This window comes from Rana temporaria, chromosome 1 (assembly GCF_905171775.1).
Source record: "Rana temporaria chromosome 1, aRanTem1.1, whole genome shotgun sequence".
Lineage (NCBI taxonomy): Eukaryota > Metazoa > Chordata > Amphibia > Anura > Ranidae > Rana > Rana temporaria.
In genome coordinates this window covers 414,669,203-414,685,121 of record NC_053489.1, presented here as the reverse complement: position 1 = coordinate 414,685,121, position 15,919 = coordinate 414,669,203, and the positions used below count along the sequence as shown (strand labels likewise).

The window sequence follows — 15,919 nt, the reverse complement described above, 5'->3', positions numbered from 1 at the left end:
TTTCAGCCAGCGATTCCCTACAACAGGGGTGTCAAACTCAATTTCATCAGCATTACGATCAAAAGGGCTGGTTGTATCTGTAAGATTAGATGTCCAGCGCATCCCCTCCCCTTTTCATTAGATGTCAAGAGCCACCCCACCATCAAAAGTTGAGTCCCCCACTCTCCCTTACATCACAGTGCACCCCCTTGCCTTATGCTGCTGCTGGGAAGAAACTGGATGCATTGCTTGAAAGCAGAAGGTAGGGGTTTGGAATAGGACCAGAGGAGGGCTGTAGTTCTTCTGCAGCTGCAGGAGAGGTGCAAGGGCCATATGAAACGGATTCGGCCTCCGGGTCTTGTGTTCGACACCTGTGCCCTACAATGCAAAAGCCATCCTAAAAAAAAAAAGTTTTTAAAGTGCCCTCCGGCACCTCAAGCTCACGTGCAGAAGCGAATGCATACGTAGGTCATTCCCGCATAACGGTGTTCCCACCACACGTGAGGTATTACCGGGACCATTCTAGCGAGAGCATGATTTCTAGCGCGAGTTCTCCTTTCTAACTAAACTGGAAAACTAAATATTTTTAAAGCGTTGCCTATGGAGTTTAAGTACCAAAGTTTGCCACAATTTTAAAGTGACATATTCGGTATCTATTTACTTGGCATAACATCGTTTTTTATATCCTACCAAAAATAATGATTTATGTATAGTTGTTTTTTGCATTAAAATTCGTTAAAGTATATTTATTCCAAAAACCGCATTTAAAAGATCTCTGCACAAATACCACCCGACTTAAAAACGACAACACCCACCATTGTATTCTCTAGGTCCTCTGCTTTTTTTATATATATATATATATATATATATATATATATATATATATATATATATATATATATATACATATACATATACATATACATATATATATATATATATATATATATATATATATATATATATATATATATATACCGTATTTATCTGCGTATAACACGCACCCCAATTTTAAGAGGGGAGTTTAAGAAAAAAAAATTCTCAGCACCCTTTACAGTACAAGCCTCACCCATCCAATACACATCCCCCCCATCCATTATACATCCCCCCCCATCCAGTATACAGCCCCCTTCCATTATACATCCCCCATCTAGTACACAGCCCCCCCCATACATTATACATCCCCCATCCAGTACACCGCCCCCCCATACATTATACATCCAGTATACAGCCCCCCTCCATTATACATCCAGTACACAGCCCCCCATACATTATACATCCCCCCCATCTAGTACACAGCCCCCCCATACATTATACATCCCCTCCATACATTATACACCCCCCCCCCCCAATCCAGGAAACATCCCCCACATACATTCTACATCCCCCCATACATTATACAGCCCCCATCCATTATACATCCCCCCCATCCAGTACACAAATAAACTGACACTTACCTGCTCCAGCGTTGCAGCGACACGCCGGCCGGGGGTCCGCTCCTCTCCCCCCCTCCCCGGCCGGCGTCTTCATTGTCACTGTGGGCACCCGGCCTTGACAGCTTTCGGCTTCACGGCCGGGCACCCACTGCGCATGCGCGAGCGGCGCGGCTCCAGCGCTGCGCTGTTCGATTGGACAGGCAATCGCCTGGGACCTGTCACGTGTCCCAGGCGATCGCCTACAGGGAGGGCTGCCAAAAGGCGATATGACGTATCCCCCTTGCAGCCCCTCGGCGGAAGGAGGAAGTGGGACAGGAAGTCCACTTCTCCTGAAGCCCCCACTCCCCCCCCCCCCCAAAAAAAAAAATTACATGCCAAATGTGGCATGTAAGGGGGAGAGGAGTGGGTTAAGCGGAAGTTCCATTTTTGGGTGGAACTCCTCTTTAAGTTAAAAAAAAAAATCACTGTCAGCCCCTTCCACACTACTGCTCCTCCTGTGTCCCCTATTGCAAAAATGAAGCTTCCATTTACCTCAATAGCTCCGTTTTTTACACTGATCTGGTCACATGATTTCTCTCCTCTGATGGGCATGTGACTGCTCTCCTCCAATCAAAGCTACACTCAGAGGAGGAGGAGGAGAGCAGCCTGAAAAAATGGAGCTATAGACATTTACAAGCTTCGTTTTACAATGACGCTTTTTTTCAAACTTTAGACTATGCGCTGTTCCAGGGCCAGGTCCCGATCCCCGCCCCCTGCTGGTAGAACATGATATCGGCGTATAACGCTCAGGCACGGTTTACCCTCTGTTTTCAGAGGAAAAAAGTGCGCGTTATACGCAGATAAATACGGTATATATATATATATATATATATATATATATATATATATATATAATTTGGGGGTTCTGAGTAATTTTCTAGCAAAAAATTATATATATTTTAAATGTAGGAGAGAAATGTTAGAATTGGCCCAGTGGGGAAATAGTTGAAGATAAAACACAAAAATGTGGTCTACGTGTCTAGAACTTGACTCCTACAGTTTTCGCCTAAAGTAGGTCACCAAAGGAAAATGAAAAGGGGGACACTTGTTCTAGTGACAGCTAACAGAGGGCATGTGTACAAGACCGAAAACAAAGGCAAATCTCTTGAATGGGACACAGGTGGCAATGGATAAACCTTAATTTTTTTTTTAACCATTCTTTATCCTATCCAAAATATCCCAAAAAAATTAATGTTTAAGGTGGATCCAGGCATTACCTGCTCTTAAAACTTCCCACCCCCCTCTCTTGCCCAACACGTATACACAATACTAACATGTGTAACACAAATGCATATACTTGCCTATTTTAAAGGTGCTCTGGTCCGGTCACGTCATCCCACTCCCCTGGGTTATCCAGTGCCGCTGTAGGCGAGAGGAAAGAATGTAGACCATGGATCGACCATTGAAGCCAATGGGTGATGGCACCGTTCCAGGCTTTCCTAGCTGTTTATGAAGCGCTCTCTCCTCCCCCCTGCAGCAGCTACTTACTGATGCAAGGGGGAGCACGTGACCAGACTAGAGCAGCCTTAAAAAGGTATATGCATCTTGTATAAGTTAGTATAGGTGTTAGGAAAGGGAGGAGACAGTTTTAAGAGTAGTTGGGTAAAGGCGGGAATTCCAATTTAGAGTGGTTGAAAACCTAAAAATGTGTCATGCGCGCAGGAGACTTCTTTCCGGGAAGGTCCAGCATCTTCAGGATTTTCAGCCGAGAATCTCCTGAGCGCATGCGCTGCTGAAGTCAGCAGCTCATTGCAGGGGGATGTACGGTTTAGGAGATAAGTCTTTTTACCTACAGGTAAGCCTTATTATAGGTAAAAGTAAAAACAAAAAAGGTATACAACCGCTTTATTGCACCCTATGCATTAAGGTGAAAAAACACCTGGCTATCAACTGCACGGAGTCCTGCCGTTGATTGGATAGATTCATAGCAGCGCAGCCATTGACTCCCACTGCTGTCGATCAAATCCAATGACGTGGGCGCCAGGACCGAGTCATACACACAGCATCAGAAGAGGATGTTCGGGGCCACTCTGTGCAAAATGAGGTAAGTATGATATGTTTGTTATTTAAATAAAGAACGAGGAACAAACTGAGCAGGCGTTTGCCCACTAAGAATAATTAGGACCTTATGGTGGTGTTGTGTATTAGTAGGTGAGCATGGATAACACAATGTTTTGAAAAAATACAGAATGTATTAAATATAAATAAAATAACATGATCATAAAATCATTTGCCCTTATAGAATGCTGGTTACAGAGTTGCTAGACGGAAATGGTGCTGGTCACCAACATGTTTCACTGTTTAGCGTCATCAGGGTGCCGCATCCATCTAACTCTTCATCTGATCATATACAATACAGAACACAAAAAATGTCATCAGTATAGATCTGCATTAAAAAGATTTTGTATGGCATTATTTTTAATTTTTAAATCATTAAATTATAATACTTAATTACATACATTGTGCTCACCTAGTATGTGGGACTTTAGGAAAACTGCATATGGCGCCACGTGAATACCAAATAACACTGATCATTAATCAGAGATCATACAGTCAATGGGAGCCAGACCCATCGAATTGCTATGGAGCTGTTGGACCTTGCTGGAACTTATGGGATTTGTGGGATCAGAATCTACAAGGATTCAATAATAATGATGTATAAATTCAGATGGTCAAATATAGGTAGACTCTAAGGCAGGGGTGTCCAAACTTTTTTCAAAGAGGGCCAGATTTGATGAAGTGAACAATTTTGCCTGACATTCTTTGAACCATTAAAATTCGGTCTAAGTGTGTTCGTCCGACACTGCCCAACAAAAATTCTCCTGCCTTTGTGGGTGTGTGTGGTGAAGAGATGAGCTCGGGCGTGTTATTTGGATATACTGTATATATCTATTTTGTGACCCAACGAATCCCAGAGGCGCTGCTCAGGACGAAGGATGAGCTTGGGCGTGTTATTTGGATATACCGTATTTATCGGCGTATAACACGCATGGGCTCACCATTGCCATGAATGCAGCCTCACCATTGCCATGAATGCAGCCTCACCATTGCCATGAATGCAGCCTCACCATTGCCATGAATGCAGCCTCATCATTGCCATGAATGCAGCCTCACCATTGCCACGAATGCAGCCTCACCATTGCCACCAATGCAGCCTCACCATTGCCACCCATGCAGCCTTACCATTGCAACCCATGCAGCCTTACCATTGCAACCCATGCAGCCTTACCATTGCAACCCATGCAGCCTTACCATTGCAACCCATGCAGCCTTACCATTGCAACCAATGCAGCCTTACCATTGCAACCAATGCAGCCTTACCATTGCAACCAATGCAGCCTTACCATTGCAACCAATGCAGCCTTACCATTGCAACCAATGCAGCCTTACCATGTGCCATGAATGCAGCCTTACCATTGCCATCAGTGCAGCCTGAGCGATGCCCATCTGCATCCTTGGAGGGCAGAGGGAAGGGGGCGGGACGAGTGCTGACAGATTACAAACAGGAGAATCTCTTGTTTACTCTGTGGTCTATGATAGACAGAACAATTGTGACGGTATTGGTATGATATCCCCGTCAAAGATTCCCTTCTTCCATAAGAACATCACCCCATATTCCACTAGGAGGAATATTCCTGAGATCGCCCAATAAGCCACACATGAGTCCAGGCTTACTGCTAGAACAAGACAGAGTTTAATGTTATAACACAGAGCTTATATGTAATTTCCAAAACTGTTACAATGACAAATCTCCGCCCCCTCACACTGGGGCTTCCATACAGATGATTAGGCAGACACGACGGAGCCGATCAGTGACGCTGATTACTAGTTGTACTGAATACATTAACTAGACCGCTCGACCCCGCATATAGAGAGATAATTCCCACAATGGAGCAATCAGAATAATTAACACAAGCCACTTAAACACAGATCTCCTTCACACAACACAATAGATCAATTAACCTTTAGAAATAGTGAGGGGACATTAGCACGTCAATAACCTGTTAGCCGAGGACTGAATCACACATGGCAAGCAGGGAGAATTAAACTGAGACATATAGGCAAATGCATCACAGGCCATATTAAATCAACAGGGGGGCCGCATTTGGCCCGCGGGCTGGACTTTGGACATGCCTGCTCTAAGGTATACTATAATAGATATACAAATATAACCTACTGTTTTGATAACCAAAATTCCCCACAGATGATCACCAGGAAGAGAAGTATAGGGCTTTAGGCATATGAAGCGGTGGAGCCAATAAATATGCATCTACCTATATTGGACCATCTTAATTGATAATTCATTATTATTATTGAATCCTTGTAGATTCTGATCCCACAAATCCCATAAGTTCCAGCAAGGTCCAACAGCTCCATAGCAATTCAATGGGTCTGGCTCCCATTGACTGTATGATCTCTGATTAATGATCAGTGTTATTTGGTATTCACGTGGCGCCATATGCAGTTTTCCTAAAGTCCCACATACTAGGTGAGCACAATGTATGTAATTAAGTATTATAATTTAATGATTTAAAAATAATGCCATACAAAATCTTTTTAATGCAGATCTATACTGATGACATTTTTTGTGTTCTGTATTGTATATGATCAGATGAAGAGTTAGATGGATGCGTCACCCTGATGATACTGAACAGTGAAACATGTTGGTGACCAGCACCATTTCCGTCTAGCAACTCTGTAACCAGCATTCTATAAGGGCAAATGATTTTATGATCAGGTTATTTTATTTATATTTAATACATTTTGTATTTTTTCAAAACATTTTGTGTTATCCATGCTCACCTACTAATACACAACACCACCATAAGGTCCTAATTATTCTGAGTAGGCAAGCGCCTGCTCAGTTTGTTCCCTCTTCTTTATTTTAATACTTCAAGGACTGGAGAACCGTGTCTATTCTGGAAATTGTCCAATTACATTCTCTCAAATGTTTATTTAAAAAAAAAAAAAAAAGATCCTTTAGTATTCCTTTAAGGTGCCTTTGGAACCAATGTAAGCTTTGGATATACTTTAAAATACTTTAAAATATCAGAGCATGTGTGCTGAAAGTCCAACTAACCTATGCATGCTATCAAAATGTTTTTTCTCTCTTTTTCTCAGGTATTCTACATAGTCAGGGGGAGTATCGTGCTGAAACTACACAAATCGTACCACACTTTAGAGAGTGGCGACTTCTTTTACATCCCCCCATGTAAGTGATTAAAGAGTTGGTAAAGAGCTATCCCAATGCTTTACTGTAAATATGTTGATACTAACCCTTCCTGTGCAATCTCTTCTCTATTCAATTACTACACTGGTTTGGCAGCTCCTACAGTGGGTATGGAAAGTATTCAGACCCCCTTTAATTTGTCACTCTTTGTTATATTGCAGCCATTTGCTAAAATCTTTTAAGTTCCTTTTTGTCCTCAATGTACACACAGCACCCCTTATTGACAGAAAAATACAGAATTTTTGCAGATTTATTAAAAAATAAAAATGTAACTATCACATGGTCTTAAGTATTCAGACCCTTTGCTGTGACACTCATATATTTAACTCAGGTGCTGTCCATTTCTTCTGATCATCCTTGAGGCTGGGTTCACACTTGTCCGACAAACGGTCCTACATTGGGAGCCTCATGTAGCATGACGTGTGAAAATCAATGTTTCCCTATGAGAGCGTCTTGTAGCGTCCTACACAAGTCGGTCCGACTTTGAAAATGCTCCCTGTACTACTTTTGGTCCTACATTGATCCTACTTCAACCCATTGAATATCATTGAAATCGGACCAAAGTAGTATCCTGTTCATGAAAGTAGGATGGATGTAGGACCAATGTAGGATAAATGTAGCAGAGCAAAGTAGGATGAAAGTAGTGTAGTAGTGTGAACCCAGCCTGAGATGGTTCTACACCTTCGAGTCCAGCTGTGTTTGGGCTCTTTCACACGTCAGTTCAGTTTTTTAGATCAGTTTTTTTTTCATCAGTTGATCAGGTATCCATGCTCCGTACCTACCCATGTGATACCTACCCACGTGGGTAGGTACCGGAGCATGATGGGACTGTGAGGCCTATATAAGTAAGATGCAAGCCGCACACCCGTCATTACAGCGAGAAGAGGCGACGTGTCAACATCGGGAGAAGAGAAGAAGAAGACGACGACGTCACAGCACAGAAGAAGACGACGTTCAGCGCTGAAGGAGAAGGCACCGGACACCGGGAGGAAGAACCGGGGTGCGCCGAGTCAACAGCGGAGAGCGGCAAACAGAAGAAGACCCCCGGAGAGCGGAGAAGACCCCCGGATAGCGGAAGAAGAAGCACACCACCCCCAGCCGAAGACGTCCCGCCGGGGGGGGGCGCTTTTATAAAAGCGACCCCCCCCCCCCCCCCCGGCGGTGGAAGAGAACCAGACGGTGGCGAAGAAGAGCGGCCCCCACCCGAAGACGTCAAAGAAGAAGCCCCCCCCCCCTGGTGAAAGAGCTAATAAAGAAGACAGGGGGGGCCTCCGGAGCAGACTAATAAATTATTTTAAAAACCCTTGTGTCGTGTTTATTAACTTTAACTTTTTGCCTCCAGGTGAATGGGTAGGGGTACGATGTACCCCATATCCATTCACTTAGGGTGGGGGGCTGGTATCTGGGGGCCCCCTTATTTGAGGGGGCTCCCAGATTCCGATAAGCCTCCCGCCCGCATACCCCGACAACCAACGGCCAGGGTTGTCGGGAAGGGGCCCTGTCCTCATCAACATGGGGACAGGGTGCTCTGGGGTGGGGGGGCCGCAGTGCGCCCCCTATGCCCCAGAGCACCCAACCCCCCCATGTTGAGGGCATGCAGCCCGGTACGGCTCAGGAGGGGGGGGGCGCTCGCTCGTCCCCACTCCTTTCCTGGCCGGCCGGGTAGCGTGCTTTGGATACGGGTCTGGTATGGATTGTAGGGGGACCCCCTACGCCGTTTTTTCGGCGTAGGGGGGGTCTCCTTACAACCCATACCAGACCTAAGGGCCCGGTATGCTCCCGAGGGGGAACCCATGCCGGATTTGTATTTAAAATCCAGCGGGGACTTCCCCCTCAGGATTCATACCAAATGCCGCACACGGCGTTAGCAGATCGGATGGTAAACGGATCATCCGTTTTTCGTCCGTTCCGTTTTTTTGACGGAAGAAAAATAGGGTTTTCTTCCGTCCAAAAAAACGGAACTTAACACAGACGGATGCTAACGGACGTTAGCGGATGCTCATCCGCTAACGGACGTTAACCCATAGGGAAGCAAACGGACGAACGGAACGGACGTGTGAAAGAGCCCTTTGATTATACTGATTGGACTTGATTAGGAAAGCTACACACCTGTCTATATAAGACCTTACAGCTCAGAGTTAAATATGAGTGTCACAGCAAAGTGTCTGAATATCTAGGACCATGTGATATTTAATTTTTTTTTTTTTAATCTGCAAAAATTATTTGTTTTTCTGTCAATATGGGGTGCTGTGTGTACATTAATAAGGGAAAAAAATGAACTTAAAAGATTTTAGCAAATGGCTGCAATATAACAGAGTGAAAAATTTAAGGATGTCTGAATACTTTCCGTACCCACTGTATATGACATGTGTATTGATTGGTGGTCCATTTAAATGACAGCTGTGTATCAGCCTTCTTTTTATTATAGTTTTTATGTGGTGTTCTAATAAAAATTACTATTTTTATACATTTTTATTTGCAAAAAAAAATTCTATTTCTTTTTTTCCAATTGAGTTAAAATATTGCATTCATAATGGGTGTGACACCTTGGCCTACCTGAGACTCTATGATATAAAGGTAACATTTGTTACCTGTTTTCCTAACCTTTAAAAAGGTTGGTATGCCCATTGTTCTAAATGTAAGTGAGAACAGCAGTAATAAGTGGCTAATGCGTATAGAACAATACAAGCAGCGTTTAAGTAACCACTTGAAAATGGGCCTCCTAACTGCTGACACATTGGTTTACTGTTAGAAATTGTTCTTTAGACAGCTGGCTAGATGCTGAACGGCATATTACCCACAGAGTCGCACTCAGAGCCGACACTAGCAATTGGCAGGTCAGGCAGCTGCCTAGAGCGCTAGGGGAGCGGGCGGAAAGATGCCAGGTCCACAGCCACTCACTGGGGATTCAGATTTTTATTATACCTGTCTCTTCATCCAGTAGGAAAACTAAAACTTCCACCCTGTGCCCCGTAGACGAGAAGATGCAGCATGGAAGCTTTAGTTTGCCTGCGGGGGATCGGGATGCAGAGCCAGAGAAGGGATCCCAATGGCCGGTGAGCAGAGAAGGGGCAGGGCTTGCCATGCACGGATCTCCTTGAGGGGGTCTTCCCTGTACTGTAACCGGACACTGGGCTCTCCGCACTCTCTTCTGTCTCCGCCCTGTCCTCAGGGAAGGATGGAGGGGCGTGTGTGTGGGGCAGGGCCGCTGACAAGGAGCTACCATTGGGTACTGTAGGGGATCCTTCACTTAACAGGGGAGCCCAGCCGACAGATTCAGGCTTCACGTAAGATCGTGTACCGTATGATCAGTGTATACATACTATTCCTGTGTGTTCATGGCTCCCAGATGATAACGTTTCCTGGGTTGAAGCAGACCCCATTAATACAACCCGGAGGACTGGGATACTGTAGATCGAGGGGGACTTTTTTTCTTTTTCAAGCATCTGCAGATTTACACTATCCTGTGCCGGCCGCTTTTGATTAGATAGACGTTCCGACTCTCTGTCCCTGCTGCTGGCCTGGTGAAGTGATTCCGCTTGCCCTGCACACTCAGGGCCGTCTTTAATATGGTTTGGGCCCAGGGCAAACATTTTTTTTGGGCCCCCCTCCAGCTTATTTTGGACCTGGCTGGTTCACATGTATGTTTTGGCGGCCCTCATTTGTGCAGGTACAGCAGCCCATTGATTTGAATGGGCCGCCATGCCTTTGTTTCTTGCAGAAAAAAGGTGCATTCAGCATTTTAAAAATACAGTTGCCTTGAAATCCATTCTGCTTTTGCACCATGCTACTTACCTGCAGTTCTTGCACACACAAACGCACTGTGTTTTTAAAAGAGTGACCTAAACATCTAAAAATGCAGCAAATTTGACAGTGCGGGAACTGCAGATAAGTCACAGCAGACAGCAGAATGGACAGACAGTGCTGTATTTCAGTGCTTGATGGGCATAGACGTGCCGTGTGCACAGCCTATTACATGAGGCATGAGCTTTTCTTTGCAGGAAACGCAGGCATGGCGGCCCATTCAAATGAATGGGCTGATGTGCCTGCGCAAATGTGGGCCGCCAAAACACATACATGTGAACCAGCCAGGCCCAAAATAAGCCCATCAAGCAGTTAAATACAGACAGTAATGTCATGTGCTCTGAGGCTTTACTCAGCCTGGACTGCAGGTCTGGTCTGTGATTTAAAGAGTTCCTCTATTTTACACATGGCATGGCATGGGGTCCCATGGTGCTAAAGCAGAATGGACAGACGGTGCTGTGACCCCATGCCATGTGTAAAATAGAGGAACTTTTTAAAACACTGACCAGACCTGCAGTGAATCATCAAATATTATAAAGACTTTGGGCACACTCTACAGAAAACTTCAATTTACAATATAGATTAGCAAACAGTGACATACCTTGAGGAGCAGGACATGAAGAAGTCGGCCTCGGGAAGAGCAAACTGGGGATGTTATAAAATCACATTCTAATTCACTTTTATATACAAGCAGCACCCAGTGGCAGGAAGGGAGAAGTGCACGTCTAAAGGGAAGCCAGGGGTGCTGTACATTTTAAAACACTGGGAAGGGAAGCAGTACTGTCACTGGCTGCGTGCCGCTGATGATTTTCAGCCTGATTTGTGGGCAGCACAGGGGCGGGAGGCAGGGCCGCCATCAGGAATTATGGGGCCACTTACACAGCTTCAGGCATGGGCCCCCTGGAGCAGAGAACCGGGATGGGGGGTGCTGCCGCCTGAAATTGAGAAGCAGGGGGGGGCTGCCGCAAATTTAGAAGCGGGGGGCCCTTTACAAAAAAAGAAAGAAATAAAGAAAAATATATATAAAAAAGGGGTGTAGCCATCCGGGGCCCTGGGGACCTCTGGGCCCTTTAATAAAAAGAAAAAAAGAAATAAAAAATATATATAAAAAATATATATAAAAAATATATTTTAAAAAGGGGGTTGCCATCTGGGGCCCTGGGGACCTCTGGGCCCTTTAATATTTTTTTTTTTAATAAAAATAAATTACAAAAAAAAGGGGGTTGCCATCCGGGACCTCTGGGCCCTTTAATAAAAAATATATATAAAGAAACATTTATAAAAAAAAAAAAAAGGGGGGGGGGTTGCCATCCAGGGCCCTGGGGACCTCTGGGCCCTTAAATAACAAATAAATAAAAAAAATATATAAACAAAAATAAAAAAATAAACATTTATAAAAAAGATAAAGGGTGTTTGCCACATGGGGACCTCTGAGCCCTTTAATAAAAAAAATATATATAAATAAATAAAATATATAAAAAAAATGTTTTTATAAAAAAAAAGGGGGGTTGCCATCCGGGGCCCTGGGGACCTCTGGGTCCTATAATAATAATAATAATAAACATATATATATATATATATATATATATATATATATATATATATATATATATATAAAGATTTTTTTTTATAAAAAAAGGGGGGTTGTCATCCGGGGCCCTGGGGAACTATGGGCCCCTGGGGACCCCCAGACCTCTAAAAAAAAATTGGCCCTTTAATAAAAAATTAAATAAAAATATATTAAAAAATTGTCCCTTTAATAAAAATATATATATTTTTTTTATTTAAAAATAAATAATAAAAAAGGGGGGGTTGCCATCTGGGGCCCTGGGGGCCTCCGGACCCCTAAAAAAAAAAAAATTTTTTTTTTTTTTTTTTTTCAAAGGGGGTTGCTTTGGGCCCCCAACAGTGACAGGGCCCAGGGCACCTGCCCCATTTGCCCTGCGGTAAAGACGGCCCTGTGCACACTGCCTGATTCCTGCAGAAAGTAAGTGCTGAGGAAATCGGGCAGAAGACGACTGGCAGACTGGGGACAGCTGGCTGGAACTGGAAGCAATTAGTGCAGGCAGAGGCAGCAGTCTCGATGTGATGTTTATCTAGTGGCTCAGCAGCCAGTCAAGCAGTGTACACAGAGGCATTGCCGGCAGCAGCAGAAGTAACAGGAAAGGTGCAGTCATGACAGTACACACACCTTTCCCCATGCCTCGACCCTAGCCTACGTTCTAATATACAGCAGGGAGCAGCCAAATGTGATCATCATGATAATAATCACACAGTACAGATGCTTTGAGCCACTAAAACTGTACCGTGACATTGTGATCATTGAAGAAAGGACAGTGTAATGTTTCCTTAAGCCGGCCATAGATAGTTTAAATCTTGAATGGTTCAGCAGGGACCGCCTGTGATTCGAAACATCTATGGGCATGCTGATTGTACCCATGCTTGTCTATATACTATCCTAGCCTGTCTGTATACTAGCCTGTTCGTATACTACCCTAGCCTGTCCATATACCTGCGCACCACCTCTGGCGCAAGGAAGCGAGCCGGTGCAGACACTATTTGTCTTCATACCACATCTAGAGGCACAGGTGCAGGCCTGTGGACCATGGCTGAAGAAATAGGTGGAGAGGGATGCCGCAAAAATCTCCACACACACCCTCCTCCCCCCCCCCCACCTTATACATGGGCAAGGCAAAGGGGGTGGAGTCGGAGCCAAGGAGGTGGCAAAATTAAGTTTCGCCTAGGATGTCAAGAATCCTTGCACTAGCCCTGGTCGCATTGTCCATGAGTACGTAGACAATTCTAGATAGTTTTTCCTTCCCGGAGGTATGATGAATAGTATCTATGCTGACATAATAAGTCATTTCTTTAGAGAACTTTCTAGGAGTTGTGGTTTAGGTAATTATAAAAATTCATTCATAAAGTTCAGTTTTGCCAGTTGTTTATACAAGTTTAATCAAAATAATGACACAAGTTTTCTGTTTTATTCAGGTAACACATATCATATCCAAAACCTTGGCAATGAAGACGTGGAACTTGTTTTCACACAGCTCAAGACTACAGCTAAATGAAAAACTGACCTCACTCTTAAAGAAAACCATAGGATGTTTTCGTTTTTTTAGTTACATGCCACATCATAACACCAAATTGGTTGTTCTTCTGAAGTTTACAACATTTTCAGAGAAAACTTATACTATATACTTATGCCCCACACTGCTCTAATTGCCCACATAAAAACCTTTTTGGAGTACAAGTGAATTGGGCAGTGGATAAGAAAGTATTTTGCCCATGTTTGCATACCTACTCAAGGTGACTGCTGCAGGGGCTTATGAGAGCTCTGCAGTTATGATGGTATTTTGAATTTATCAGTAAATAGGAAAATTAGACACTATATGCACAGTTGAAATGCATATGTTAACTATTGTACTTTGAAAAGATCCTCGTGATTTTGCACAATGCACAGTCGGACAGGTGGCATGCATATTACTTGTTAAGTTGTGTTATATCTTGAGCAAATTGGGCAATTAATCTGCAGTTGGCAATGCTGTATTGCTGCTTGATAAACAGGTAGGTGGCACAGGGAGATTTAAAATTAAGCTTGTGTTAATCGTTAAAGTTAATCTGTATTTAAAAAAAATAAAAAAATCTTTCTACTGTGCACCCACATTTGCCACCTTGGTTACCATCTATTACTCCAAATACCATTGGTGTTTGTGAAAAAATGTACATGGTATAGAAGAATTGAAGAATGGGAGGTAATGCTTATGTAACTTATGTTTTATGTTGCCTGATGTTTGGCTTATTTGCAAGAAAAGACAAACTATGCTAAAATATTTTATTGCTTTTTGTGGAGGGTTTTGGCTTGGTATTGCAAACCATATTCTCTCACAGTTCAAATAAAAAGTGTGTCACTTATTACAGGACAAACTACAGAATTTAAATCCTTAAAAACTGGTAAAAGATAATTTACATATATGTATTTCATCTATGTATTTATCTCTTTGCCTGAAGTTAGGTTCAACTATTTGCTCCTAAACAATAAATAGTCTCCTGCAAGATCAGTCTGGTTGTAAGGGTAGATTTGCTAGCCACATAGTGAGAACATTGCCTCCTAACCAGGATCATAGGAATCAGAGGGGTACCAATAGATGGAAAAAGCATATTGGATTGTTTGCAACATGCATAGTTTGGCATTACTTTCTTCACAATAGCTCAATAGCAGAGAAAACTGTTCCCTTCTAGAGCTGTATCAGACCACAGGGTTAGAAATGGTGCCCTCTGCCAAAGGCTACAAAGGACCACCTACATTGTCATACTATTTGTATAATAGGGGAGGTGTAAATGCACAGTTGCATCATTTTGTGCCAAATATGTCTTATATTGTATTGTATATTTATATTACATATAAATGTAGGCATACAAAAAATATTTAACCATTGTAATATTAAAGAGTGAGTACATGCAAAACTGATATTTCAATATCTGGCACAATGGTAAATAACCTATAGTGAAAACCAGTTTGAGCAAGGAGCCATAATAAAAGGTCTGTGGAGTCCACATTTGTTGTATATCGGTAAACTATAAAGCAGCTGGAGTGTGCTGTTTTAACAGTCTTTACTGAAATTTCAGTTTTGAGAGTAAATGGGAAAAGTTCACATTTAGAAAAAAAACACCTGCTAACTGTCCCTGGGCACCTAACCTAATCTAACGCAGACCACCTTCTAGCATCTCTGGTAAAATTTGTATGTACACAATCTTCTTTAGTTTTACCAAATTAAGCGCATTACATTTTTGTTTTTGGTAGATATGAAGCAAATTGTACAATTTGATTGTATAGTGCATAGTCTCTTATATAGGGACATACTAAAGAGTAGCAACCAGCACTAAAGTAGTATTCAGACCAGAGCAAAAAATAAAAACTGCCACCACTGTGCAAAACAAAGCTAAATAAGTTGTCTGGGTTTATTTAGGTTCGGGGCAAGGTGTTTTTTTTTTTTTTTTTGTAGGAACGTGAACTTGTCATTTAAGAAACTGTTAATATTGTACATGTTTTGAGTTTTAATTTTGTATCTGGACCTGTTTAATTTTTTCATGTTGGTGTAGTTGTATTTAAATGTTACTTGTGTTTGTAGATTGGAACAGTCAGCACTGCATTCTAAATCTATGTAAATTAAACACAGTTTTGTAACTTTGTGTCATTTTGTTTTATTTTGGTAATTTATGTTAACAGTATTGCGTCTAAATGAGTGCCATAGTTTTACTGTATATATGCCAGCTACATGTAAGTACATGCTGTTATGCAAGTTCCAGCTGCATAGGGCACGCATATTTACATTTCCAGCATTCACCTCATTTGGGAAGCTGAGGGCTGCAGTATCATTTCCAACATATACAATGGATATAAAAAGTCTACACATCCCTATTAAAATGT

At 42.8% G+C, this 15,919-nt stretch overlaps 1 protein-coding gene across 3 annotated transcripts in view; it reads left to right on the top strand.

Annotated features, from left to right (window-relative positions):
• CENPC (centromere protein C) overlaps positions 1-15,681 on the top strand; it is a 230,583-nt gene extending 214,902 nt beyond the window's left edge. For all 3 annotated transcript variants that reach the window (XM_040324693.1, XM_040324684.1, XM_040324677.1), the window contains exons 29-30: positions 6,576-6,666; positions 13,480-15,681. In XM_040324693.1, the coding sequence (XP_040180627.1) occupies positions 6,576-6,666; positions 13,480-13,559 (171 nt within the window). In that variant the 3' untranslated portion in view covers positions 13,560-15,681. The remainder of the gene's footprint in view (positions 1-6,575; positions 6,667-13,479) is intronic.
• Positions 15,682-15,919: the final 238 nt, after the last annotated feature.